The sequence below is a fragment of the Galeopterus variegatus genome, unplaced genomic scaffold, assembly GCF_000696425.1.
Source record: "Galeopterus variegatus unplaced genomic scaffold, G_variegatus-3.0.2 Scaffold268, whole genome shotgun sequence".
Classification (NCBI taxonomy): domain Eukaryota; kingdom Metazoa; phylum Chordata; class Mammalia; order Dermoptera; family Cynocephalidae; genus Galeopterus; species Galeopterus variegatus.
Window position 1 is genome coordinate 186,494 of NW_007726379.1, and position 21,244 is coordinate 207,737.

Below are 21,244 nucleotides of genomic sequence, written 5' to 3' on the forward strand. Positions count from 1 at the left end.
CCCGAGTGGGCTTCCAGACCCGGCATCCATTGTCCTTCTGTCAGCCTGGCAGATAGGAAGGGCCAGCACCCAGGGATCTTAGAATGCATATGGTACCTTGGCAGCCACCTCTAACAGATGACCAACAAACAGCTTGCTTGGACTGTAGGAAATGACACAAACCTAATTGCACTCATTGGTTTCAACTTCAATGCTCCTCCCAAACCCAGCTTTTTTCTCCCTTTCCTGTTGCCACCCATCTTGATCCTTAATATCAGCCTCTATGATTGTCTATGCCCACGCATGTTTGGGCTCCTTCTGCATCATCTGCTCTGCTGCCCAGGGACCTGGCCTTCCTGCAGGACCTTATCTCCAGCAAACAAGAGCCCAGGAACTCAGTGGAGGGGAGGGTACATTTCTCCTGCCCGGTCAGCTTCTATCCCATCCATGCCCACCTCTGGAACGACACTAACAATCCTGTTAGCAAAAGAGGAGGAGGTGTGTTGGAACCACAACATGGGCTTTGCTGTCACCACTAAGAGCTGCTAGAGTGGAAACATGGCTATCACTTGGCCTCAAAAGCTGCAGATTTAGATAATCTCATGATTGATCTCTCCACCCCTTCATCTTTCCTGTTGCCATTTCCTTGAATTCACTCCAGCTGGTTGACTTTCCTCCAGTTTGGGCACCCCCTTCCTGGAGCCCAGATCAATGGGTTGGCTGGAAATGCTTAGTTCTGAATTGTCTGTGGCCTTTTTACAGCCGGCTTCCATCTCTACTGCCATGCCCCCCCTAATGTGCTCCCGGGAGGCCGCCTGCTTAAAGGCCAGGGCAGGAGGTCAGGATGCGTGAGTACTACCTCCCAACCCTCACCTGACCTTGAGAAAGTCGCAGAGTCATGCTTGGTTAACCATCTGTGTGACCTAGGAGATTAGAAGCTTCACTCAGAATCCCATTAACATTTCTGGACTGTGCAGCTCAGAATCTCCAGCCCTAAAATGTGGGAAGGCTCTGGCCAGAAGAGCCTTTGAGGGGAGCGACATTATGTGAATGTAGGCAGCACTTTGAAGTCACCTGAGAAAAGGCAATGACCTCTGCAGTCACCAGCTTTGCATCTTGGGATCTGAAGCAATCATATTTCAGGAGGAGATGGCTATCCCTAAGTCAGTTCTTGTTAAAAGATAGCTGTCCATGAGGAGAATCCACTGGATGTCCTCTTGGGGAATCTCTAAACATCCAGAGGTGACTGGAATGGGCCACAAGGCAGCAATGCAGTGACACATGGCACCCCTGGCAGGGGCTGACACTGAGCCCTCTCCCTTGTTCAACTTAGCTACCAAAATACCTAAATAACAGCACTGTTATTCATAGAATTGAAAAACACAACAATCCAAGTTACCAAACATAGAAGACTAATGAAATAAATATGGTATATCTACACAGAGGCACATCATCCAGCAATTAAAGATCATGCCATGACCCTTAGTTTATTGAGGCTGTGGGGAACCTCATTCTCATATATTACTCTTAGGATACACATTGGTATAAAGCCATATGGGCTATGTATACGAAATAGATGTAACAAACAGCTTATGGGGGTTCTTTTGGCTATGTTAATATTATATTTAGATTAAACCATATTTATTTAGATTTGATATATTTAAGGTCAATCCATCACAATTATTTATAACAGCAAAATATTGGAAAGAAATTAAATAAATTTGAATACATTGATGCAATGCAATAGTATGTATCTCTAAAAAAAAAAGAATGAGGAAGTTCTCTAGGAGCATCAAGAACCATGTAAGGCGGGGATATACCAAGCAGTGTATAATGGTACTCACATGTAGCTTTGTACAAAATGTTGGGAAGATAAGGACATATATTATATTTGTTTATATATAATTTGCTAAGTTATGATTTATAAAGACACACAATAATAGTGGTTACCTGTATGGTGATGTGGTGATGGTGGGAAGAACCTGCAGATGAGGGACAGGTGTAAGAAGGAGAAGGCTCATGTTTTAGATGTATAGATAGGTGGTTAGATCCATATCAATAATATTGAGATAAATAATAGTATATAAACCTTACTTTACATATATGTTTATTTTAAATATATCATATTTTATATATAACATGTAAACTTTATTGCCTTTACATATATACTATATTTTACATATATAATATATATTTATTTTATGTATTATGATATAAATTTTGAGGCAATGTTTACAAACTATAAAGTTCACCCATTTGAATATACATTTCAACAAATTTTAGTAAAGCTATGGAATAGTGTAATCACAAGCATAGTCTAGGTTTAGAACATTTTAATCATCCCCAGTAAGATTCTCAGGTCCCTTTACAGTTAATCTTTGTTCCCAACCCCGCCCTTAGGCAGCCACTAATCTAATTTCTGTCTGTATAAATTTGCCCATTCCTGACATTTCATATGAATGGCATCATACAAAATGGGATCTTTTATGTCTGGCTTCTTTTACTTAGAATATTTTTTTGAGGTGCATTTATGTTGTAGCATGCATCAGTACTTCATTCCTTTTTACTGTTGAGTAGTATTCCATTATATGGATATACCATATAGATTTTGCATATAGATTCACCAGTTGGTAGACATCAAGGTGTTTCCACTTCCTGGCTATTACAAAAAATGATGCAATGAACATTTGTGTACAAGTCTGTGTGTGTATGTGTGCATGTGCATGCGTGTGTGTGATGGGGGTTGAACCATCTGGTGAATATACTACCTATACAAAAATTTTCAGTATTGCAAAAGGTCAGTTAAATGACACATGCAAACAATCTTATAAAAAAGAAGTAGCAAAATAATGTGTGCGCACACATGCACATAGAATGATTTGATTCTGTTAAATAATTAAATAAGTACATAAAAAAAGATTAGAAAGCAGAAAGCTAAAATGTTAACAGTGTTGTCTCTGAGTGATGGGATGGTGGATAATTTATGTTTGTGTGCTGTTCTGTATTTCACCAAATTTTTTACTGTGAATATAAATTACTTTTGTCATCAGGAAAACAGCACAATGTTATTAGAAGAAAAAAACATCCTTCCTATTCAATTTCTCCAGGGTCTTTACCTCTCTGTTACAGAAAGATATCCTCACAATAGTCTACAAATGGGGGGAGAGGAGGGTGCAACCCCTCTCTCTCCTGTATGATGCTAGTCACAGCATCCAGAAAACTGCAGATCCCCGATAAATACCAATCAAATGTGGAGACTTCAAGATGGATCTCCATGGCAACCTGGCAAGGGCAGGACACTGCATGAGCATTGCCCCAGCATAGAGATGGCCTGGCAGGAAGAAAGTCTACCTCAGGCAGTCCAAGGTTGCAAATGGATCATGGTGTTTAGCTACATGCTAACGTGGTCAGGCATCCCAAGGCTCGAAGAGACTGACAGCTCTCTAATGGATGGAACATTTAAACTGTTAACCGATCATTTTGATTGTGAAATTCCCTGAGCTGCCATTTCTATTTATACATCTGCAAATAGATGCCATAATTCCATATTTTTAAGAACTCCATTTAAGAACTATGTGTCCTTCCCCATAATTACTAACTTATCAGCACCAGGCCTATCCTTTACATTTGAAGAACCTGGGACAAGGGAATAATTAGAAGCCCACATCTCACATGTCCAAAGATTTGGAAGTTATAAGTCAAGAAAACACACTGTTAAATAAGATATATCCTATCCTCCTACCTTGTTAAATATATCTTCAGAATGACTTGAAGGGCTGGGTGTGATTTTAGACATAAGCTCCTTGGAGTTGTAAGTTGGGACATGTGGTGCTAAAGATTTGGCCCCTAGCCTGTTCCCTTCTTTTCTGACCCCATATCCGTCCCACAGTGAAAGAAACCTTGCAGGTACACATGAGTTCACTAAGCCTCCAACTCCATCTTCCCTTAACCACCCTGCCCTCATACTCCCATTGCCCCCAGAAAGTGGTCTCTTGGCCAATTCTTGGGCTTAGCAATGCACACACCTGCAGTGCAGCCCACCCTTAAGAGAATGGACCAATGAAGAGGACTGTACATGTCCTGGAAGTGGGCTAAGAGTTGTTTTGGTAAATAATTCTAGTTTAGGCAACTAAAACATTATCTAGAAGGGGTGGAGTGGGGTGCAGGCTGCAGGTGGTCACTTCCCATGGCCTTTGTACTCCTCGCAGCTGAAGGATGACCCTGTGGGGAGTTCACTCCTGCTGAAGACTAAGAAATCTTGACATATATGCTCACTAGACTGCGGGTTTTCAACCTTGACACTGTTAACATTTTGGGCTAGATAATTCTTTTCTGAGGTGGACTGTCAGTAGCACCCACCCCCAGTTGTAACAACTAAAAGTATCTCCACACATATCCCCTGGGGGACAAGATCACCCCCAGTTGAAAACCACTGCACTGGAGTATGAAGCTCTTGAAGGCCAGAATACAGCTGCTTCACTAAATAGCAGGGCGCACAGTGTAAAAGCAGGTGCCCAAAATATGTTGGAAGGATAAATTAATGAACCATAATTAATAAACCTTAATCACTCATGATCTCAGAAGTGTTCTTGAAAGACCCTCTTCTCCTGGTAAGGATTGTGAAATCATCACACAGAAGAGCAGTTCTCGCTCCCCAGAGTATCAGTGATGAACAATAAATAGGAGGAATGAACACTGTCACCCACTAAGACCTTAGGATCAGAAAGGTCCCTCTGCCAGGTGGTGCCAGGTGGTACACAGTTAAGCTAAGGAAGCTCTCTAAGGCATTAGGGATTTGATAGTCTCGTCTTCCTCTACCAAAGCTATGCAGGTTATGAGAATAAGAGAGTGGCAGGGCCTCTAAACTTAAATAGACACTCTTATGGGTCCTGGCTAGAGTACGGCTGAGTCTCACGTGTTCCTTAGACAAATCCAAATGTGATGTACAATGAGGGCTAAGAGCACGTGATGGGATGGCTGACCAGCAAGGTGCTGAGTATAAATTCTCATTACCGCCATGCCATTCACTCTTCCTGCTCTTGCCAATGGGATTTTGCAGCCCCTGTCCATGCTGAGTTTCTTCAATCAGCCAATAAGCAAGCACATGTTCCTTCCCCAGACCAAGCAAACAGCCATCGCTCAGTCTTCTTTATAACAGAGGAAGTCCTTCTTGCATATTTTGCACATTCCTCGCAACTGAGCATATGTAGTGGCATCTAGCTTGGCTTGTCAACATCCCTGGGGCAGTAGGTGATGTTCACATGAAGAAATGGAAATCCGACAGACTCCTATGCTTGTATCGATGCGCACAACATGTAGATTCACTGGTGTCAAGGGGACCCAGATCTGATTTCAGAATCTGCTTGTGTCTCTGTTTTCACTAGAGCAACAGGTTTCAAAATGTGGTCCAGAGACCCCTGGTGGTCCCGAGACCCTTTCGGGAGATTCATGCGTCAAAACTATTTTCCTAGCAATAGTAAGAAGGTATATGCATTTTTACTCTTAACTCTTGAAGGGACTATGCACGGAGCTAGCCAATGGCTTCTGACACGTGATGACGTCATTGCTCTAACAGCTAAATGAAATGCGTGTGCGTGCTCGCGTTTTTTAATTTTTCTCAGTTTCAATTGCAAGTATAGCAAATATAGATGGATATAGCCCACATAAATAAAAGTTCTTTGGAGTGTCAGTAATTTTTAAGATTAGGCAGGGGGCTGGCCAGTTAGCTCAGTTGGTTAGAACACAGTGTTATAACACTTAGGTCAAGGGTTCAGATCCCCATACCAGCCAGCTGTCCCCCCTCCAAAAAAAAGAGCATAAAGGGGTCCCAAGACCAAAAAGTTTGAGAACCACTGCCCTAAAACAATGATGCTAGTCAAATTTCTATCACAGAAAGCAGGGAGCGGAAGAAAAACACTTGGAAGACCTTTCTGTGAGGTACTAAATGTAAAAATAAGTACATTTTCAGAGTTTTCTAACAGGAGTGTCACTGTGACATTTTAACTGCAAAATGTTCTCTAGGTTCTTCAAGGTGAGAAAAAAAAACAGGTCTAGGGGAAAAAAAGCAAAAGTACTGATATTTTCAATAAAAGCAATGCATCCTCAACACAATATTGCTTGTTTGGAGGTCTACCAATGATCTGATTTGCCCTTCGACTAGCCTCACCTCGCCACCCCCCAAACTGCCCAGATGTTGGTTCCATTTGTTTGCATCTCCAAGAGTGCCAAGGGCATGCAAAAACAATTAGAGGGAGAATGACCAAGAGCACATTTGTATCTCTTGTGGAGAGGGAAAGAGAGCATGTAAAGCTTGTAATTTTAATTTTAACTGCAGTTTGGGGATTATCAGTGGCTTTCAATTACCCATGCTATAGAATCAGAATATAATCATCAACAAGAAGCATTTTTTTATTACATCTAAACATCACTGACCAAAACAGGCAGATGAAAAACCCCGTTCCCTCCAGCTTTACCACCAATCCTTTAATCATTTGTGATTTTCCCTTTTAAAAGTTCTTCACTTCTTTATCTTGCCTTACATAATATAGATGTTATTTCTACTTACCCCGCCCCCAACCAAGTACCAAAGTGTTTTGAGCATATGGCATTCCTCGTATGCCCAGTATACCCAGAAGAGGCACATGAAATTGCCTCCATTTTTCAGATGGAACAATTGACAAATGAAATTCACCTTCCTAGATCCATGTGGCCAATTGGTGTTCAGGCCGAAACCAAGACACTTCCCACACATACTGGAGCAGGGGGCCCCTGAATCCATGCATGAAGAGGCACAGGCTAGAAGCTGATGGGGGTGGAGCGGGTGGACAGAGATACTGAAGAACATGCTGAAGAAGACCCTTTACGGGAAAGAGATAACTCGTGCTTTTTGGAAGTCATTTCCAGAAATCGCCCTCCCCCCCGACCCACATATCAAAGGACATGAATTTTCTTAATTAAAATAATAGTAGTGATAATAATAGATAGCTCAAAGAGAGGTCAATAGCGTGTCACCAACACGATAAGTTTTACCAGTTCAAGGCTAGAGCAGTGAAATAATGGAACATAAACTACTATCTTAACCTTGGTCACTTCTCTATACCCAGCTTCCATCTTCTGTGCTATAAATAATTCAGTTTTCTTTTTTCTTAAATATCACAAAACCAAGCCGGAATCTTTATGTGAAGGATTCTGCTGTGTCCCTCTCTCCCTCCTTCGCTTCTCCCTAGCCAGCCCAGGAAACTCCCTGGAGAACGACCCCTCAAGCTTTAACATTTATTCTTTGACATTTCAGACTATTTGTTAGGCAGAGCTGCCTTCTGAGATCAAAGTCAGAAAATCTTGCCGAGAACTCCCACTTGTCCCTGTCCAGCTGTGACAGAGAGGGTCTATTAACCCCCAAGCATCTGCTTGCTTACTTATCCAGAGAAATCCACCAACCCTCACCCAAAAGGGCAGCAATCCCTCTCACCCTTCCCACCTAATACACCAATGCATTCAACAGAGAGAGAAGAACCCAAGAACCAAAAGACATGCCCCTCTAGGAGACAATAGGAGGCATCTTGGGCATCTGTCCAGGTGGGGTCTTCTACACGAGGATCAGCAAGCTCTTTACCAGATACTCAGAAACAAATAAGGAACAAGGAAAGGTAACTTACCCCAAGTCATTTTGCTAGTGGTAGTGCTGAGACTGGAATCCAGATCTTCATTTCTGTGTGCTACCACTAGATGATGTCACCTCCACCAGCCTGGGAGGGTGGCCAGGCTTAGTACTGAAGTCTCAAGCTCTTATGTGAAGTGACTTACCATTTTCTTCTGAGATATTGCAATTAAGGTTTCCTGCTCTTCACGAGAGTATCTACCCACCAGCACCCAGAATCTCTTCTGACCTCGCAGATGACAGAAGTGAGGAACTGAGCCTAGAACTGGTTGAGGTGCTGCGTGTGACTGTTCCTTGATATGAAAAGGTGGGTGGTTGAGGAACACATCCTGCTTGGTTCTTCTTTAAAAGCTTCTGATCATACCATAACCCAGTGTTACCTAAAGTGACTGTACCGAGTCTATTAACAGGTGTTAAGTGAAGAACACTCTGTGTTCAATGAGATTTGCAAAGCGGTAGAATAAAAAGCTTTATTTACAGCAGGACTTCTCAGAGACTTTCATATTCTAATGCAAATTATGAATCTATAAGAACTGTATATACCGTGCGATATTCTTCAGTTATTTGACGGTTCTTTAGCATCTCATGAGACTAAAGAGAAACATTGCTGTAGTCAGTGAAAAGGGGAGCACGTGATCCTCTCAACATCACTTATCTAATAACTGGAGTGAGAGAAAAAGGTTTTTCTGCAAGTCAGGGATTTCAAATTAAGAGAGAACCATATCATGGTAACTGAAGCTTTGCCCAGGAAACTGGCCAATTCATATCAGATAACTGTTGTTCAAGTGGTTAACCCAATAAAATTATTAAGACTGCCAAAGGCACCACCCTGAAAATGCAAAATGGGATTATTCTGGTCTTCTTTAATGACCAGGTTGGACATTTGGTATGAGAGGTACCATGCAGCAACTGCCTGTTACAGTAGCAAGAAATACCAAATTGACAGCCATAAAGATCGAATGATTCTGTGAGTCATTTAAACATGGACTCAGAATTTAAATTCTCCCAGGAAGGACATTCTCAGAATATGTTCTATATTTGTGGTGCCTCCCCTGCTACTCACTGACTGTGGGAAAGAGCAGACTCAAGGTCTCGCTGGCTCCCTCTGAAGTGAAAGGCCTAGGTGCAGAGCTGGGTGCAGATCCGATGGGATCCTGGCTGTGCCCTCTTGGCCAGGTGGAGTTTTCAGAGACTAACACTCATGACAAAAGTTGCTCTTAGGTTCTATGTCATGAGTTTTCTCTCAGAATTAACAGCAAGAGAATGCTGATACTTTGATCAATATATAATTCATAGGCAGGATTTAGTTAGCATCTAGCCTGTATTCTGGAACTTTCCTCCTTCCTAAGATTGTTTGCAGAAGGATTCTGGGAAAGTCACCTACACTGGTTGGCCCATGGGATACAGACTTTGGGGCTTGCCCCTGCCTTGACTTTGACAGCAGGAGGGCAGATCTTGGAGATTGCATGTCTGCTCAGTGCTGAGAAAGACTAGGAGAAAGCCTTTGTAGGTTCAGGGGTCTCTGGTGTCACAGAGGCTAAATCCTTTCAGCTTCAAACTCAAGGACACTCTATGTCACATGCTCCTGACACCGTCAAGTACCAGAGTGGGTGACGTAGATATTTCCCTAGGCCTATGCAGTTTATAAGGACTGTGTCACAGACTGTAGACAGATCACATCTCTCTACAATGACATGTGGCCCCTCCCCCCAGCCCCACACCCTCTCTTTCCCTGAGAAGTCCACTTGGGGTTAGGATTTCATGACTTTTGGCCAAAGGCTGTTGCAAGCCTTGCAGAGGAAAGAACATCACAACACGATTTTAAAACATCATCACAAGGACCAAAACAGACTAAGCTAGTGTGAGCTCCAGAATAAGAAAGTAGGTGGCATTTCAGAACTCTGTAAAGGAGGTTCCACCGGGCCATATTTGACAGCCGTAAAGTCACTTTAACCTTTACTGGGGCTGAGTCCTTCTCACTGTGCAATGAATTCAGGGACGAAAGAGGAAAGAATGTGTCTTTTTAGGGGAAATAAGCCACTTGTTTCAGTGAGATCCCCAAAGGCAGGACCAGGTTTCATATTGCTGCTGTGGTAACAGCACAGGGGCAGCAGAAACTGAGCGGATGAGAGCTACAAAGACAAGCTGGTTGTCACTGTTAGCCACCAAGGCCTCCGGTGTTACTTACCAAAGTCAATCTTGGTGGTGCTTTCTGAGCTGACATAGGGCTCTGTTTCTCAAAATCTGATGAAAGCACAAGTCAGGGACTGCAGCTCTGGAGTGCAAACCTTTGGGCAGCCTCACTCCTTGCTCTTCAAACCCTCTCCATAGCTGGTGGGGAGTTCTGACCACCCTTCCAGACTCTCAGACATTACTCGAAGTTGCTCTTAGACAGGGGGTGCAGGGAGAACTTCTCAGTGGTCTGGGCCCTCAGGAAAGCCAAGCCGCATCTTTCTTGTGTTATGCCACATGCCCTGATCTCCACCCTCAGCCAAATCAAAGTATGGTTTGTCTGTATCAGAGAGACCTTGAGAGGTTCCTACTGGCAGAGGCTCATGGGAAAACACAGTGACCCTGAGAAGCCTGGACGTGCCTCTGGTACCACATGGGAAGCTCATGTATCTCCTGTTTTGTAGGCTTCAAGGTCCCTGGGACACCAGAGCCCTCATGTAAGATTTCTCTATAGCTCTGCCTGTTATCTGGGAACTTGTAATCCTGCCTTTCTCCTCTACCCAAAGAGTTCCACATTCCTTCCCAAACAGGACACACACAGACATGGGCTGGAGGCCTTGGACACTGAATGTGAGCCATCAGCATCCTTGATGTCCCGCTAGGACATCTGTGCTCCACAGAGACCCTCCTGCCTTTCTTGTTTCCTTCTTTTGAAACTGAGTATGGCCCAATCAAAGGCTTAACCCCCATATTTTCCTCTTTCTCCCCAGTTCTCACTATCCCCCACCCAGGAGCACACAGAACATCTGAGCAGCACATTTGCATCCACCTGGAAGTCAAGTGCAGTGGGGAGGAAGATCTAGAGCTCTCAGTAACACAGCAGATATCGTGTGATAGGAACAGAAAGTGTCCACATGGAAAGGGACAAAAACACAGACAGGTCTCACTCTTCATCCCTCATGCAGAAATCTTCTCCCTGAGCAAGCAGAGCTTTAATCCGATGGGAAACTGCGGTCAGTCTATGGAAGTTTCACCCACCAAGTGTGAAGAATTGGGACTAAAATTCCACCCACATGGACCTCAGAATACTGATGGAATTTCAGAACCACGCAAAAAAGGAGACAAGAAACCTTATCTCTTGCCAGCACCTTTCCTTCAACTCACTTTTGGGTTCAAGTACAGTGGAGGAAGGAATCTTATTTAGCTCTGGAAATACACAGCCAGATTTAGGCCGAGGTTCTCTTGGGAGTAGGAAGGACAGGGGGTGGTCACACTAGGATTTCTAAAGGCAAAATACAGAACCAGAGCTATCCAAGGAAACTAGAGGTTGCAAGCGGATCCGCCCGTATCAACCAGCATTAGAGCTGGGAGAGGGGGCTCCAGGCCCCTGCTGGAGAGTCCAGATGCAAACCAGGCTCCCCATCCCTCCCCCACCTCCTGGCTGTCTCCTCATCCCCTCCATTGTCACGCTAAGGGTCTTCCCTCACTCCTTCCCAGAGAAGTGTCCGAGCGGCCAGCGTCACCTCACCCTCCCTCATTTTGCACTTGCTTTCAGAGTCATGCTGGTAGCAGTGTCTAGCTGAAGCACAAGAGTCAGCAAACCATGAAGGAACAAAGGCTCCAGCTCTTTGCCTAATCCATGTCTGGCTCGGTTCAGAAAGCTGCACAACAATGGAGTCGTCCTGCATTGATCTGCCCGCTCCTGTGCTTTCTCTGTGCATCGAGCCCTCTCTTGCTGCCTTGCTATTGTATCAGAGACGCTTGATCCTTCTCACTCTCCGGCTTGACCTGCGGGAACTGGGCCGAGCCAGGGGAAGCATCACAGCCGGGTACTGGGCTATGGTCACACTGGTGGCTGGGGAGGTGGAGGTGAGGATGCGGCTGCTGGAGCTTGGCTGCAGAAAGGAATTCCCACACCATAGGAGAGAAGCAGGGAGGCCACAGGCTGGCTTCTTGGCTTCCAAACAGAACCTGCTTAGAATCAGTTCTTTTCTTGGGTGAGGATCACATGGCTGAGCTTCAACACACCACGAGGTCTTTGAGGTGGGGTGAAGAAAGGTCAAACGGGGGCAGGTAGTCAGGCAAGGATCTTTCTTCCACTCCCTTCTTGTCTAGAGCTGCTCACACTTGTCCAGAACTGGGCAGCTAAACCTAAGGATCAGGTTGGTCTCATCCAACAAATCCTCCCCATTATCAGAGATGCCCTTACTGTCTGTTTGGGAATCTCACAACTGCAAATCAGGCGATTAATCTTAGATCCAAGACCAACCACACTTTCCAGCATCCAGGATCACAGATGCTAGAAGAGTGAGGAAAGAACATTGAAGGTGTCTTTTCTAGAGTCTTAAAATCACCCTGTACAGGTGGTTCCAGAAGGAAGTCAGGAATAGAGCCTAGCCCTGAAGACCTCTGAAAGTCTTCTTTGTCTCAGGAGTGGTAGGTGGGGGACTATGATTGTGAAGCCCCCAGGCTGCAGCCTTCCAGAAGCAGAAGACAGGCTGCTTGATGGGATAGCAGAGTGGCTGGGAGCACACTGAGGTCAGGTGGGCCCTGTGTCAGTCCTGGTTCTGACCGTTTCAAGCTGTGACAACCCAAGCTAGCTATTGAATCCTTCTGAGCCCCAGATTCCTTGTGGGTAAAGTGTGACTGGCTCTGCATAGGCGCTTCCAAAATGACATAATAATTATTGTTAATGTTCCACAGTGAGTCCATGCTTGGGAGCTTGGCAACCAGTTCCAGAATCTGGCCACATAATGCTAGTGAAAGACTCACAACCTCTCCAAAGCACATCCCTGGAAGGCACGGTGACCGATTTCACCCTGTCCTGCAAGATCTTAAGGATGCAGTTGAGCTTCTTACTCCCAAGCTTCAGAACCAGCACTTCAACCACGCCTCCAGAATGAAGATCCAGAGCACACCTGGCAAGCACATGGGCTCACAGACTGTGTTAGCTGTGAGCTTCTGCAGCAAAACCCCACAGGACCAACATGTAAGCACAGGTCCAGGAAAGCCAGTGCAAAATCCTGTCAGTGAGCTTCAAACCCAGAATGTCAGGGAGCTACAGGTATGACTGACCCTGGCAGCCTCCATGAACTGAAGCCAGTCCAAGTGGCATCCTTTCTGGGCTGAGTTCAGCTCTCCAGGTCTGCTCTGAGCCAGCTCTAACTGCCTTTCAGGCTCAAACACTGGGGCCAATGCCACAGTATGTCAGTACCTAGCAGGAAAACGTGGAATGCGGAGGCCTAGAGACTGAAAATTGTTCCTTTCTGTGCTTGCCTCTTACCCATCATGGTCTCTTCTGCCGCTATTTCAGACCTTCTCTATGTTTTTCAGATCTTCTCACTCCAGCACAGAGCCTTGTCTTACACTTTATAGACAAAATAGAAGCCACCAGATAAGCACTCCCTCGCTTTCTTGCCCCCAAACCTCTAAATGATCCTTCATCCTCCATCCTTTCCTCTTGCCTCCTGCTACTTCAGAAGAGCTCTACCCCCATGTGGCTAATGCTAACTCCTCCTCCTGAGCCTTGGATTCTTGTCCTTGTCGTCGTCTCAGGGGCTATTCCTATATACCCATTATCTTTTCTCCCATGCACTGACAGGCTCTTTTGATTGGAACAAAGCAAAGCTTAAATCTTTCCCCTACTAAAAATAAAAGTACTCCCTTAAATCTGTGCATCCTCCCATGGTCCCAAGGATAGTCTCGCCCCTTGGGGCCTCCCTATTCCCACCCTGACTCTTCAAAGCCATTCAGAACAGGAAAATGCAAAGCTGGGGTAACCCCTGACCCAGGCCACTCTACAGGACTGGAGCTTCCATTTGGGGTAGGGAGGACTCCAACCAAATTAGGCTTAAATAAGAGATAAAGTAAAAGAGGGTAAGTAGAAAAGCACCAGCTTAGCTTGATCAGTCCCCTGTTAGACTTCCAATGTGAGCTCACCCACGTTACCTTACTTGTCTCATCTCTACTTCCCAGGTGACCAAGCTCCAGCAAGGTCTGCTGAGGCCCAGCGAGGTCCAAATCCACCCAGGAACCTCCCCCGTCCCTCGTTCTCCACTTTTGCTCCATGTCTCCTGCATACAGAGCCTCATACAGTGTCTCTTCCTTTTAAAAGGGAGAGATTGTAGGTTACAGAAGGCATTTCAACCCTTCTAGCTGTGTCAGGGCCCAGGTCCAAGGGCAGAGAGGCGTGCCAGCTCATCTAAGCATTTTACTCTCAGTAGGATCCTGGGACTCTTTTGCCTCCTCTTTCTGGCAGCCCACACAAGAATTCCATAAAACTTATGCCCATCTGAGTGTGTATGTGATGTGGGGGGGGGAGTCTCTGAATGATCAGTATGTTGACCTGTAAGCCCAGAGCCCCATCTTTCTCTGGGCAAGGTCACATCTCCAAGATTCACAGGGAAGATACACAACCACTTCATCCTAGGGAGAATCCCACTGGCTTGCTGGTACACCAAAGATAAAGGATCCCCTAATCCCACTCTCAGATCCCCTTACACATCAGCTTTCAAGAGATCTCTGTGAGCCTTGGCTGCCCAGACAATAGACTAGTCCCCCAGTCACCAAGGGAATGAGGGCCTTTATGGCCCAAGTAGTGTCTGTAGGAGTCAGATTTTAATCTTGCTTCTGTCTCTCATGCTGTGTGACGCTGGGTGAACCATTCAACCTCTCTGAGCCTCTAAGTCCTACTCAATAAGATGAGGAAACATTTCACTGTATGAACCTGACCTATCTGGAGGTGTCTTAATGAAAACCACTAATGGAACAGATTGTAAACACCTTTGCAAATATAATTGAGCTAAGAAACTTCTTTAAAAGAGTAACAGTGAAACAGGAAAAAAAAAATGTGGGTAGCCTGGAATTTCTATATCTTTAATATTCTTTGTAAAATTTCCAAATAAGAGGTCTGATCCAGTGATTTCATTAGAAAATAAAGTGTTTATTAAGAAACTATACACTGAACACTCCTATAAGTCTCTGTGGAAACACAACGCCCCATTGTCATAGTACAAGGTGAGGAAAATGGCAGAATAAAAGATGCTGGGATGGATGGAACCTGGGAGGCTGGAAATGAGGTAATGATTTACAATAATAAAAACATCATCCTCAAGCTTACTCCTTAAAGCCACACTTGGGAGGAGGCCCTGGACTGAAAGGTCAGCAGGACACAATGCGGAACAGCCTGACGTGGAGCAATGGGGAGCCGGAGGAGGGAAGCTGGAAGGGGTGAGACAAACACACACCTTGAGGCCCTGGAGAGACCCTGAATCCCCAGGTGTTACTCTGGAAACTCAGGCGACTGGGATGCCACCCCAGATACTGGGCAAGAACTTGGAAAGCTCAGTGTTTTTAAACCCCATGGAGGCATCTGCAGAATCAGGCTGGGAACCTGACATGAAGAACCACCATCCGAACAACCCAGGAAGTAAAACCCTTACATGGGAATCTTAATTCCCAGGTAATTTCACCAAAAGCATGGACTCTAGTCTCTATTGCTGCACAACACCACACCAAAATGGACTGGGTCAAACAGCAGCCACTCTATCCCAAGGGCTCCCTGGGAAGCTCCCTGTTCCACACTCTCTGCCATCAAGTGGGCAGCCTATGCCAGCTTCACATGCAGAAGACCCATGGGTGGGGGAGCTAGACCGAGCCAGAGGTCCACTCAGCCAACGTGTCAGCAAATCTGGGAGAGCTTTAAACCCTACAACTGTGCCTTTCCTATAGAAGCAAGTGAAAGTCATCCCCTTCCCTCTCCCCAGTAGGTCAAGTTGAAAATGGGGGAAACAAACCCCCTCTTTGGGGAGGGTGGCTATGGAGTAAGGCATGAGTCAAAGCAAACGAAGTAAACAAATGTGTGGACCAGAGAACAGGAGGACACTTCCACTGGTGCCATGACAGGGGCTGGAGGCGGCCAATTTTTACTTCTCTTCCCCTTCGGTTCATCTTGACCTTGAAATGGTGATTCCATTGGGTTCCAAAAGTTCTCAGAGTCAAGAGTAAGTGGAAGTAGGGGAAGAGAGCCAATCCCGGGATCATGGACCAGCAGAAAGAGCCTTGTTCCCTGATTCCCTTGGTCCCTTGTGGTCCTAGTAGGATGGCCAATTCACAGGCAAGAGCTCCTGCAGCCAAAGCTTGTTGGAACTTCAGATCTAGGGGCCAAGGAGTTTTCTAATATCGCACTCACTGTGAGCTGTTCCAGAGAGAAGCAGATGTAGGGGGGCAAGTGTGTCCAAAAAAGTAAAATTTTCTCCACCAAAAAAAAAAAAAAAAAAAAAAAGGAAAGTGATTGGTTTCCATTCTTCCCTCTGAGACCTAATCGGGTGCCAATACATGGGCCTGGGATCCCTTCCTCTTAGTACGCCGTCTCCACCTCTGCTTAGGTGCTCTCTGTGACTCTTTCCCACTGGAGGCTGCAGGGCGATGAGGTCACTAAGAGGACAGCACGGTATCCTAGGGAGAGCCAGGGTGACCCCACACTTCCAAGCAGAGAAAGTGAGGCTGGAGCGTGGCTGGACTTCATCAGGCTTTCTCGTGGTAGCTGGGTTGTTTTTGTAAAGCAAGAGAATGACTAGTGTGTTTAAAAGATGGCTCCTGGTGCACAGGTTTCCAATTCTCTTTATTGGCTCTAAAGATGGTGGCAGGAGCTGCCTCGTAGGCCGGGGTTAAAAAAAGGAGCACAGTGATGATTGGAGGGAAGGGGCAGCCCTGCCAGTGGTGGATGGGGAGCAACACCCGTCTTGGTCTTGTTAAAGGGTGCAGGGGCACCGGTGGCTCATGCACTTTCTACTTAGCATCCCTGGATCCGAAAAGAACGAGGCCTAGAGCTTCCAACCTCTCAGAGGGCCCAGCCTACCAAGGTGACATCAAAACAAGGAGGCTTAAAAGGAGTTTTTAAAAGCCATGACGTCCTTTGCTGAAATAAACATTGACATCCTCAACATAGATGCCATGGTTAAGAGGCTTGGAATGTCCGGGAAGGCTTATTGGATTCAACATAATTTCTCTGAAACCTATAAAAAAACAAAAAGAAAAAAAAAGAAAAAACAAAAGCAGAAAAACAGAAAAAGCAAAATAAAGTAAAAACCAAAACCCCCAAAGAAGATCAAAACTAGGAGGGGAAACAGAGAGGGAGCTTGACGGGAAGAACTGGCGATAAGGGTACAGATACGTATTGGAAATAGCCAAATGAATTCTCAGCAAAAGGGAAGGATAGGAGGGGGGGTTAACTTAAAACCAAGCATGGTCGGAGAAATTGGAAACACTCCATTTTGCTGCAGCCTCCACTGAACCGAGGAAGGGAAATGAGCAGAACATTAGGGGGCCTGGCCTTGGATTATCATGAGGAGGAGGAGCAGCCTCGTCTAAGCGGGTCTTGGTCTAAAACCATCTTTCTGGAAGGAGGAGACTCTGCTGATGAGCTTATGGGTAGGTGGGAGAAGGGGTGTGTACGCTAGGGTCACCAGAGGATTAAGGGGTGGGAGGAGAAGGCCGTGCTTTCCCAGGACTTCCCTTCTTCAGAGATACCGGAGGGGCATTTCTAATTCTAGGAGCTAAAATTCCATAGACTACTTTTGAACACACTGGGAGGTGGGGGTGCTACGCTTCCAAGTCTACAAGCTCCTTCTCTGTTTTGCCTCATTGCACCAGGTCAGTGGAAGCTTTAGGAAATGATGACCGATCGCTCATTCTTCCCATAATTCCAAGTCTTATTGGGGTGGAAATACCCTGGAGGAGTAACAGTGGTGGCCACTAGGCCAGGGCCAACTCAAGCCAGGAGGACTTCCAGGACAGCTCAGTGCCTTTCTGGACACACAATCATGGACTCAGTTAGGATGTCCAGAGATGTGGGTGTTCCTGATCGAATCTCTAGAAAGAAGTTGCTCAATCAACCCCAGATTGAAAAAATTATAGTGTATATGTTTCTGCATGTCTGTGTGCGTGTGTGTGTGTGTGTACAGACATGTGAACAGAGCAAGCCTGTCTTTTCCTGGAAGCTGTGTGCAGGCATGCACGTGGCATAGTGGGTGGCTGGATGTTGGGTATGAGGGGCAGAGATTAAAAACAGCATTTGGGGCCGGCCCGGTGGCGCACTGCTACAGTGCGCCGCTTGGGAAGTGCGGTGGCGCTCCCGCCAAGGGTTCGGATCCCACATACAGACCGGCCGCTCACTGGCTGAGTGAGGTGCGGGAGCAACACCAAGGGTTGCGATCCTGTTGCCGGTCCCGGTCCGGTACGGGCGCGACACTGAGGGTTGCGATCCGTTGCCAGTCACAAAAAAAGACAAAAAAAGGGAAAAAAAAAAAACAGCATTTGATTGCATGGAGACTTTCTACTCCTCCTGCCCAGGACATTATGGTCAAAATTGCTGAGTTATTTGGGGTGTTGGGACCCTCCCTCTGCAGGGGTTGGGGTCAGATTTGTGTGGACAGAGGAAACCTTCCATGTCTATCACATCATGTTTAGAGGAAGGCTCAGTTTCAAAATGAGATGTTTCTGAGACAATGCTTTCTTGGATCTGAGCGGGGAGGGAAGGAAGGCCATTGATCTGGGCAGACTGCTGAGAAGGCTGGTGACACCACTGTTTCTCTCCAGGGAATGGTTCCCTGTGGCTCACTCCCCTGGATGTGACTCCTGTAACCTAAGGTATTTCAGTACCAATCCCACACTGGGCACCTAGGCAGACCCCAGTCCTCTGCGACATGTGGAGGTCTGATGAATCTTAAGGGCTTAAGAATCAAAACTGGTAGGGGGAGGGGTCTTTACTGCATACAAAGATGTCAAAGGAAGTAACTCACCATGTGACCTTGGATAAGACACATCCCCACTCTGGACCTCAGGCTCCTCATATATATAGTGAGTTGATGGGACTAGATGATCTCTATTGTCCTTCAAGTTTAATATCCCATGATTGTCTAGGTTTGAAAAGACCCCTGGCAGAAGAGGCAGACATGGGGAATTAATGGTCAGTACTGAGCCCCAAGTGCAAAAACATGGGGAAGTATTCTTCTTCAGTTCACAATGCTAGAAACAGAAATCCAGGTCTTCCCAGCTCCTGTACCCACATTGCTTTACCTGTAGGGGAACTTCGTTTATTTTATGCTTAAAATCTAGATTCACTATTCTCTGAGTATCGCACAGTGACGTTATACAATAGGTACAAGTTGGAGACAGGGAAGAAAGATTTGCCATCACCCTCTGTCCAACCCTTTTCCTAACATGCTTGCTGCCCTTTCCCCTTCTTGGGCCAGAACATCCCCAAATTGTGTGCCTGTCACTGCCATTCTGGTGCCATTCCGTGGCCTGGAAGGATGATTCTTGTGACTTGGGAGATGATCCTGCTGTACCTAAGATGCTCTTTCGTATCTCCCATAGAAGAAATTCAGCTTATCTCCAAGAGGGGAGCAATGTGACAAGGTGTGGGGGATGGATAATGAGCAGATGAGGGAGGGGGTTGGCTTCTTAGAAATCTTTCTTGCTTCTGTTAGGGCATAAACTGTTGGAACAACAAAAGCCGTTGGTTCACTGGAGACCTGAGGACTACAACCTCTATGAAAGAAATACCGTTATAGCTTCTGAGAGTGAAATCTTCTCTGGAGGCCATGCAGCATCCGTGAGCCCTGGAAGGCTCCATGTCGGATCCATTAAAGGCAGGAGCCAAGGCTGTCTAAGTCTCTGCCAAGGTCCCTGAAGCTGCCTTCATGAACATGAGCTTTTCCCATATGAGCTGGGATCTGAAGTTTGTTTTCTCTGGAACTCTTTCCCAGGTGGAGCCTTTCCAAGATTCTAAAAGCTGAAGCCTGATAGCGTAGGAGGCACTGCTCCAAAGTCCTCCATTCCTCCCCCTCTTCCTCAGAACAACCCCAGAGCAGGAGGGAAAAGGCTTTTACTGGGGAGAGTGCAGGGGAGACTAGGACCACAGTGGACACTGGGAAAGTGGTAGAGGGGTGGAGAGAAGGCAAAAGGGGGCAAATACACCTCCAAAGAAGGCTTTGCCCACCAGTGGCCCACGGACCCCTCATGCCTAACCTTTTTCTCCCTCTGTCAACAGCTTCCCCCAAAGCCATCCGGCACAAAGGCACTTGTAGGCCCTCTGTAATTCAGAACAGAGCCTGGTCTTCAGGGATTGTCTAAAGCATACGTTTCCTGAGAAGTGAGCCAGAGACTCTGGGATCATTTTGGGAAAGGGAGGGGAGTTGTAAAGGAAGTGGTAAGGGGAGAAGGGGCACTGAGCACCCATAGGATTGGATGAGAGGTTTGGAGCCCTTCCCACTGAGCCAAGAGCAGGTTAAATCTTCACAGCCAAGTTCTCCATGTTCACTGTAGCAAGAAACTGCCAGTTCCCATGGCTGTGCCACGCAAAAGGAGTCCTAGACTTCCGAACCTCTCTGCTTTTCTGACAATGGTGAAGACCCTAATCATCTCTCCCTCCCTGGGGTTTTACCCCTGCACTCCGGCCTTGGCATTCTAGAGCTACCAGCTTTCCAGCAGATGCCAGTGGGAAGAATTTCCCTCCACTCTCTTCATCTGACTTTGGATTCTCCTTCTGTCTCTGCTTCTTCCTTTTGTCACCTGACATGATAATTTTATTACCTAACTCCATACAGTGGCTTAGGTCCTGGCCTCAATAAAAGGCCCAATGCCCAATGGAACTCTAGTGGATTATTTTCAAACACTCTCTTTTCAAATGTATTTGTTTGTCATCTTAAAGTTGCTACATCACAGTAACACTTAGTACTTACACAGCATTGGCTGTGAGAAAAGCACTTTATACTCCAGCATGAGCTGCAATGCACAGCAGTCCTGGTGCTGAGGTCATGGGTGGCTTACTGATAGGGACCAGAGGCACAGAGCAGTTCAGGTGGGGGGCACCCCACCCCAGTTAGGGTACCATTCACGCCACAGCCTTCCCACCTTTCCCCAAGGGGTAAGATGAGGTGTCATGTTTGTGAACCATGCTGCAGGCAGGCATGGGATGAAGAAGGGAGCCTCAGACAATGCCCAGCTATAACAATCCTACCATCCCACGTTCCGCTGACCACCCTGGAATCCAAAGATCTATATGTCAGTGACAGGGCCAGGCACTGCTGATGGTTAACTCATTCTCCCCCAACATCCTTAAAAGGTTGATAGTATTAACTCCATTTTACAAGTGGAAAAACTGAACCTCAATATTAAAAAACAGCCCCAAGTTTACTTTGTGGCGAAGTCCAAATTTGAATCCAGTTCTTCATAACTCCAAAGTCCTTGTAATTTACTACTTTGCAATACGGCTCCTACTTGTTGGAAATCAATATTCAGGAAGAGGAGGTAAAATGGGGGTCAAGGGAGTAGTGGTAGGACATTCTCCAGGGGAAGCAGGAATATATGTCCGGCTCCTTCAGCAGGAACTGGACAGAGGGCGAGAGTTTTCCTTCCTCACTAACAACTTCC

The 21,244-nt window shown here is 46.1% G+C and overlaps 1 protein-coding gene across 3 annotated transcripts in view; it reads right to left on the minus strand.

The window, feature by feature from the left end:
* NTRK3 (neurotrophic tyrosine kinase, receptor, type 3) overlaps positions 1-21,244 on the minus strand; it is a 359,989-nt gene that overhangs the window by 76,551 nt on the left and 262,194 nt on the right. Inside the window, exons 13-14 of one of the 3 annotated variants that reach the window (XM_008566760.1) lie at positions 18,610-18,744; positions 14,730-16,824 (exon numbers count right to left, since the gene is read on the minus strand). The exons of the other annotated variants lie outside the window; for them this stretch is intronic. Coding sequence (XP_008564982.1) covers positions 16,706-16,824; positions 18,610-18,744 — 254 coding nt within the window. The 3' untranslated portion in view covers positions 14,730-16,705. Of the gene's footprint in view, positions 1-14,729; positions 16,825-18,609; positions 18,745-21,244 lie in introns of those variants that run through there. 3 annotated transcript variants of the gene reach the window in all.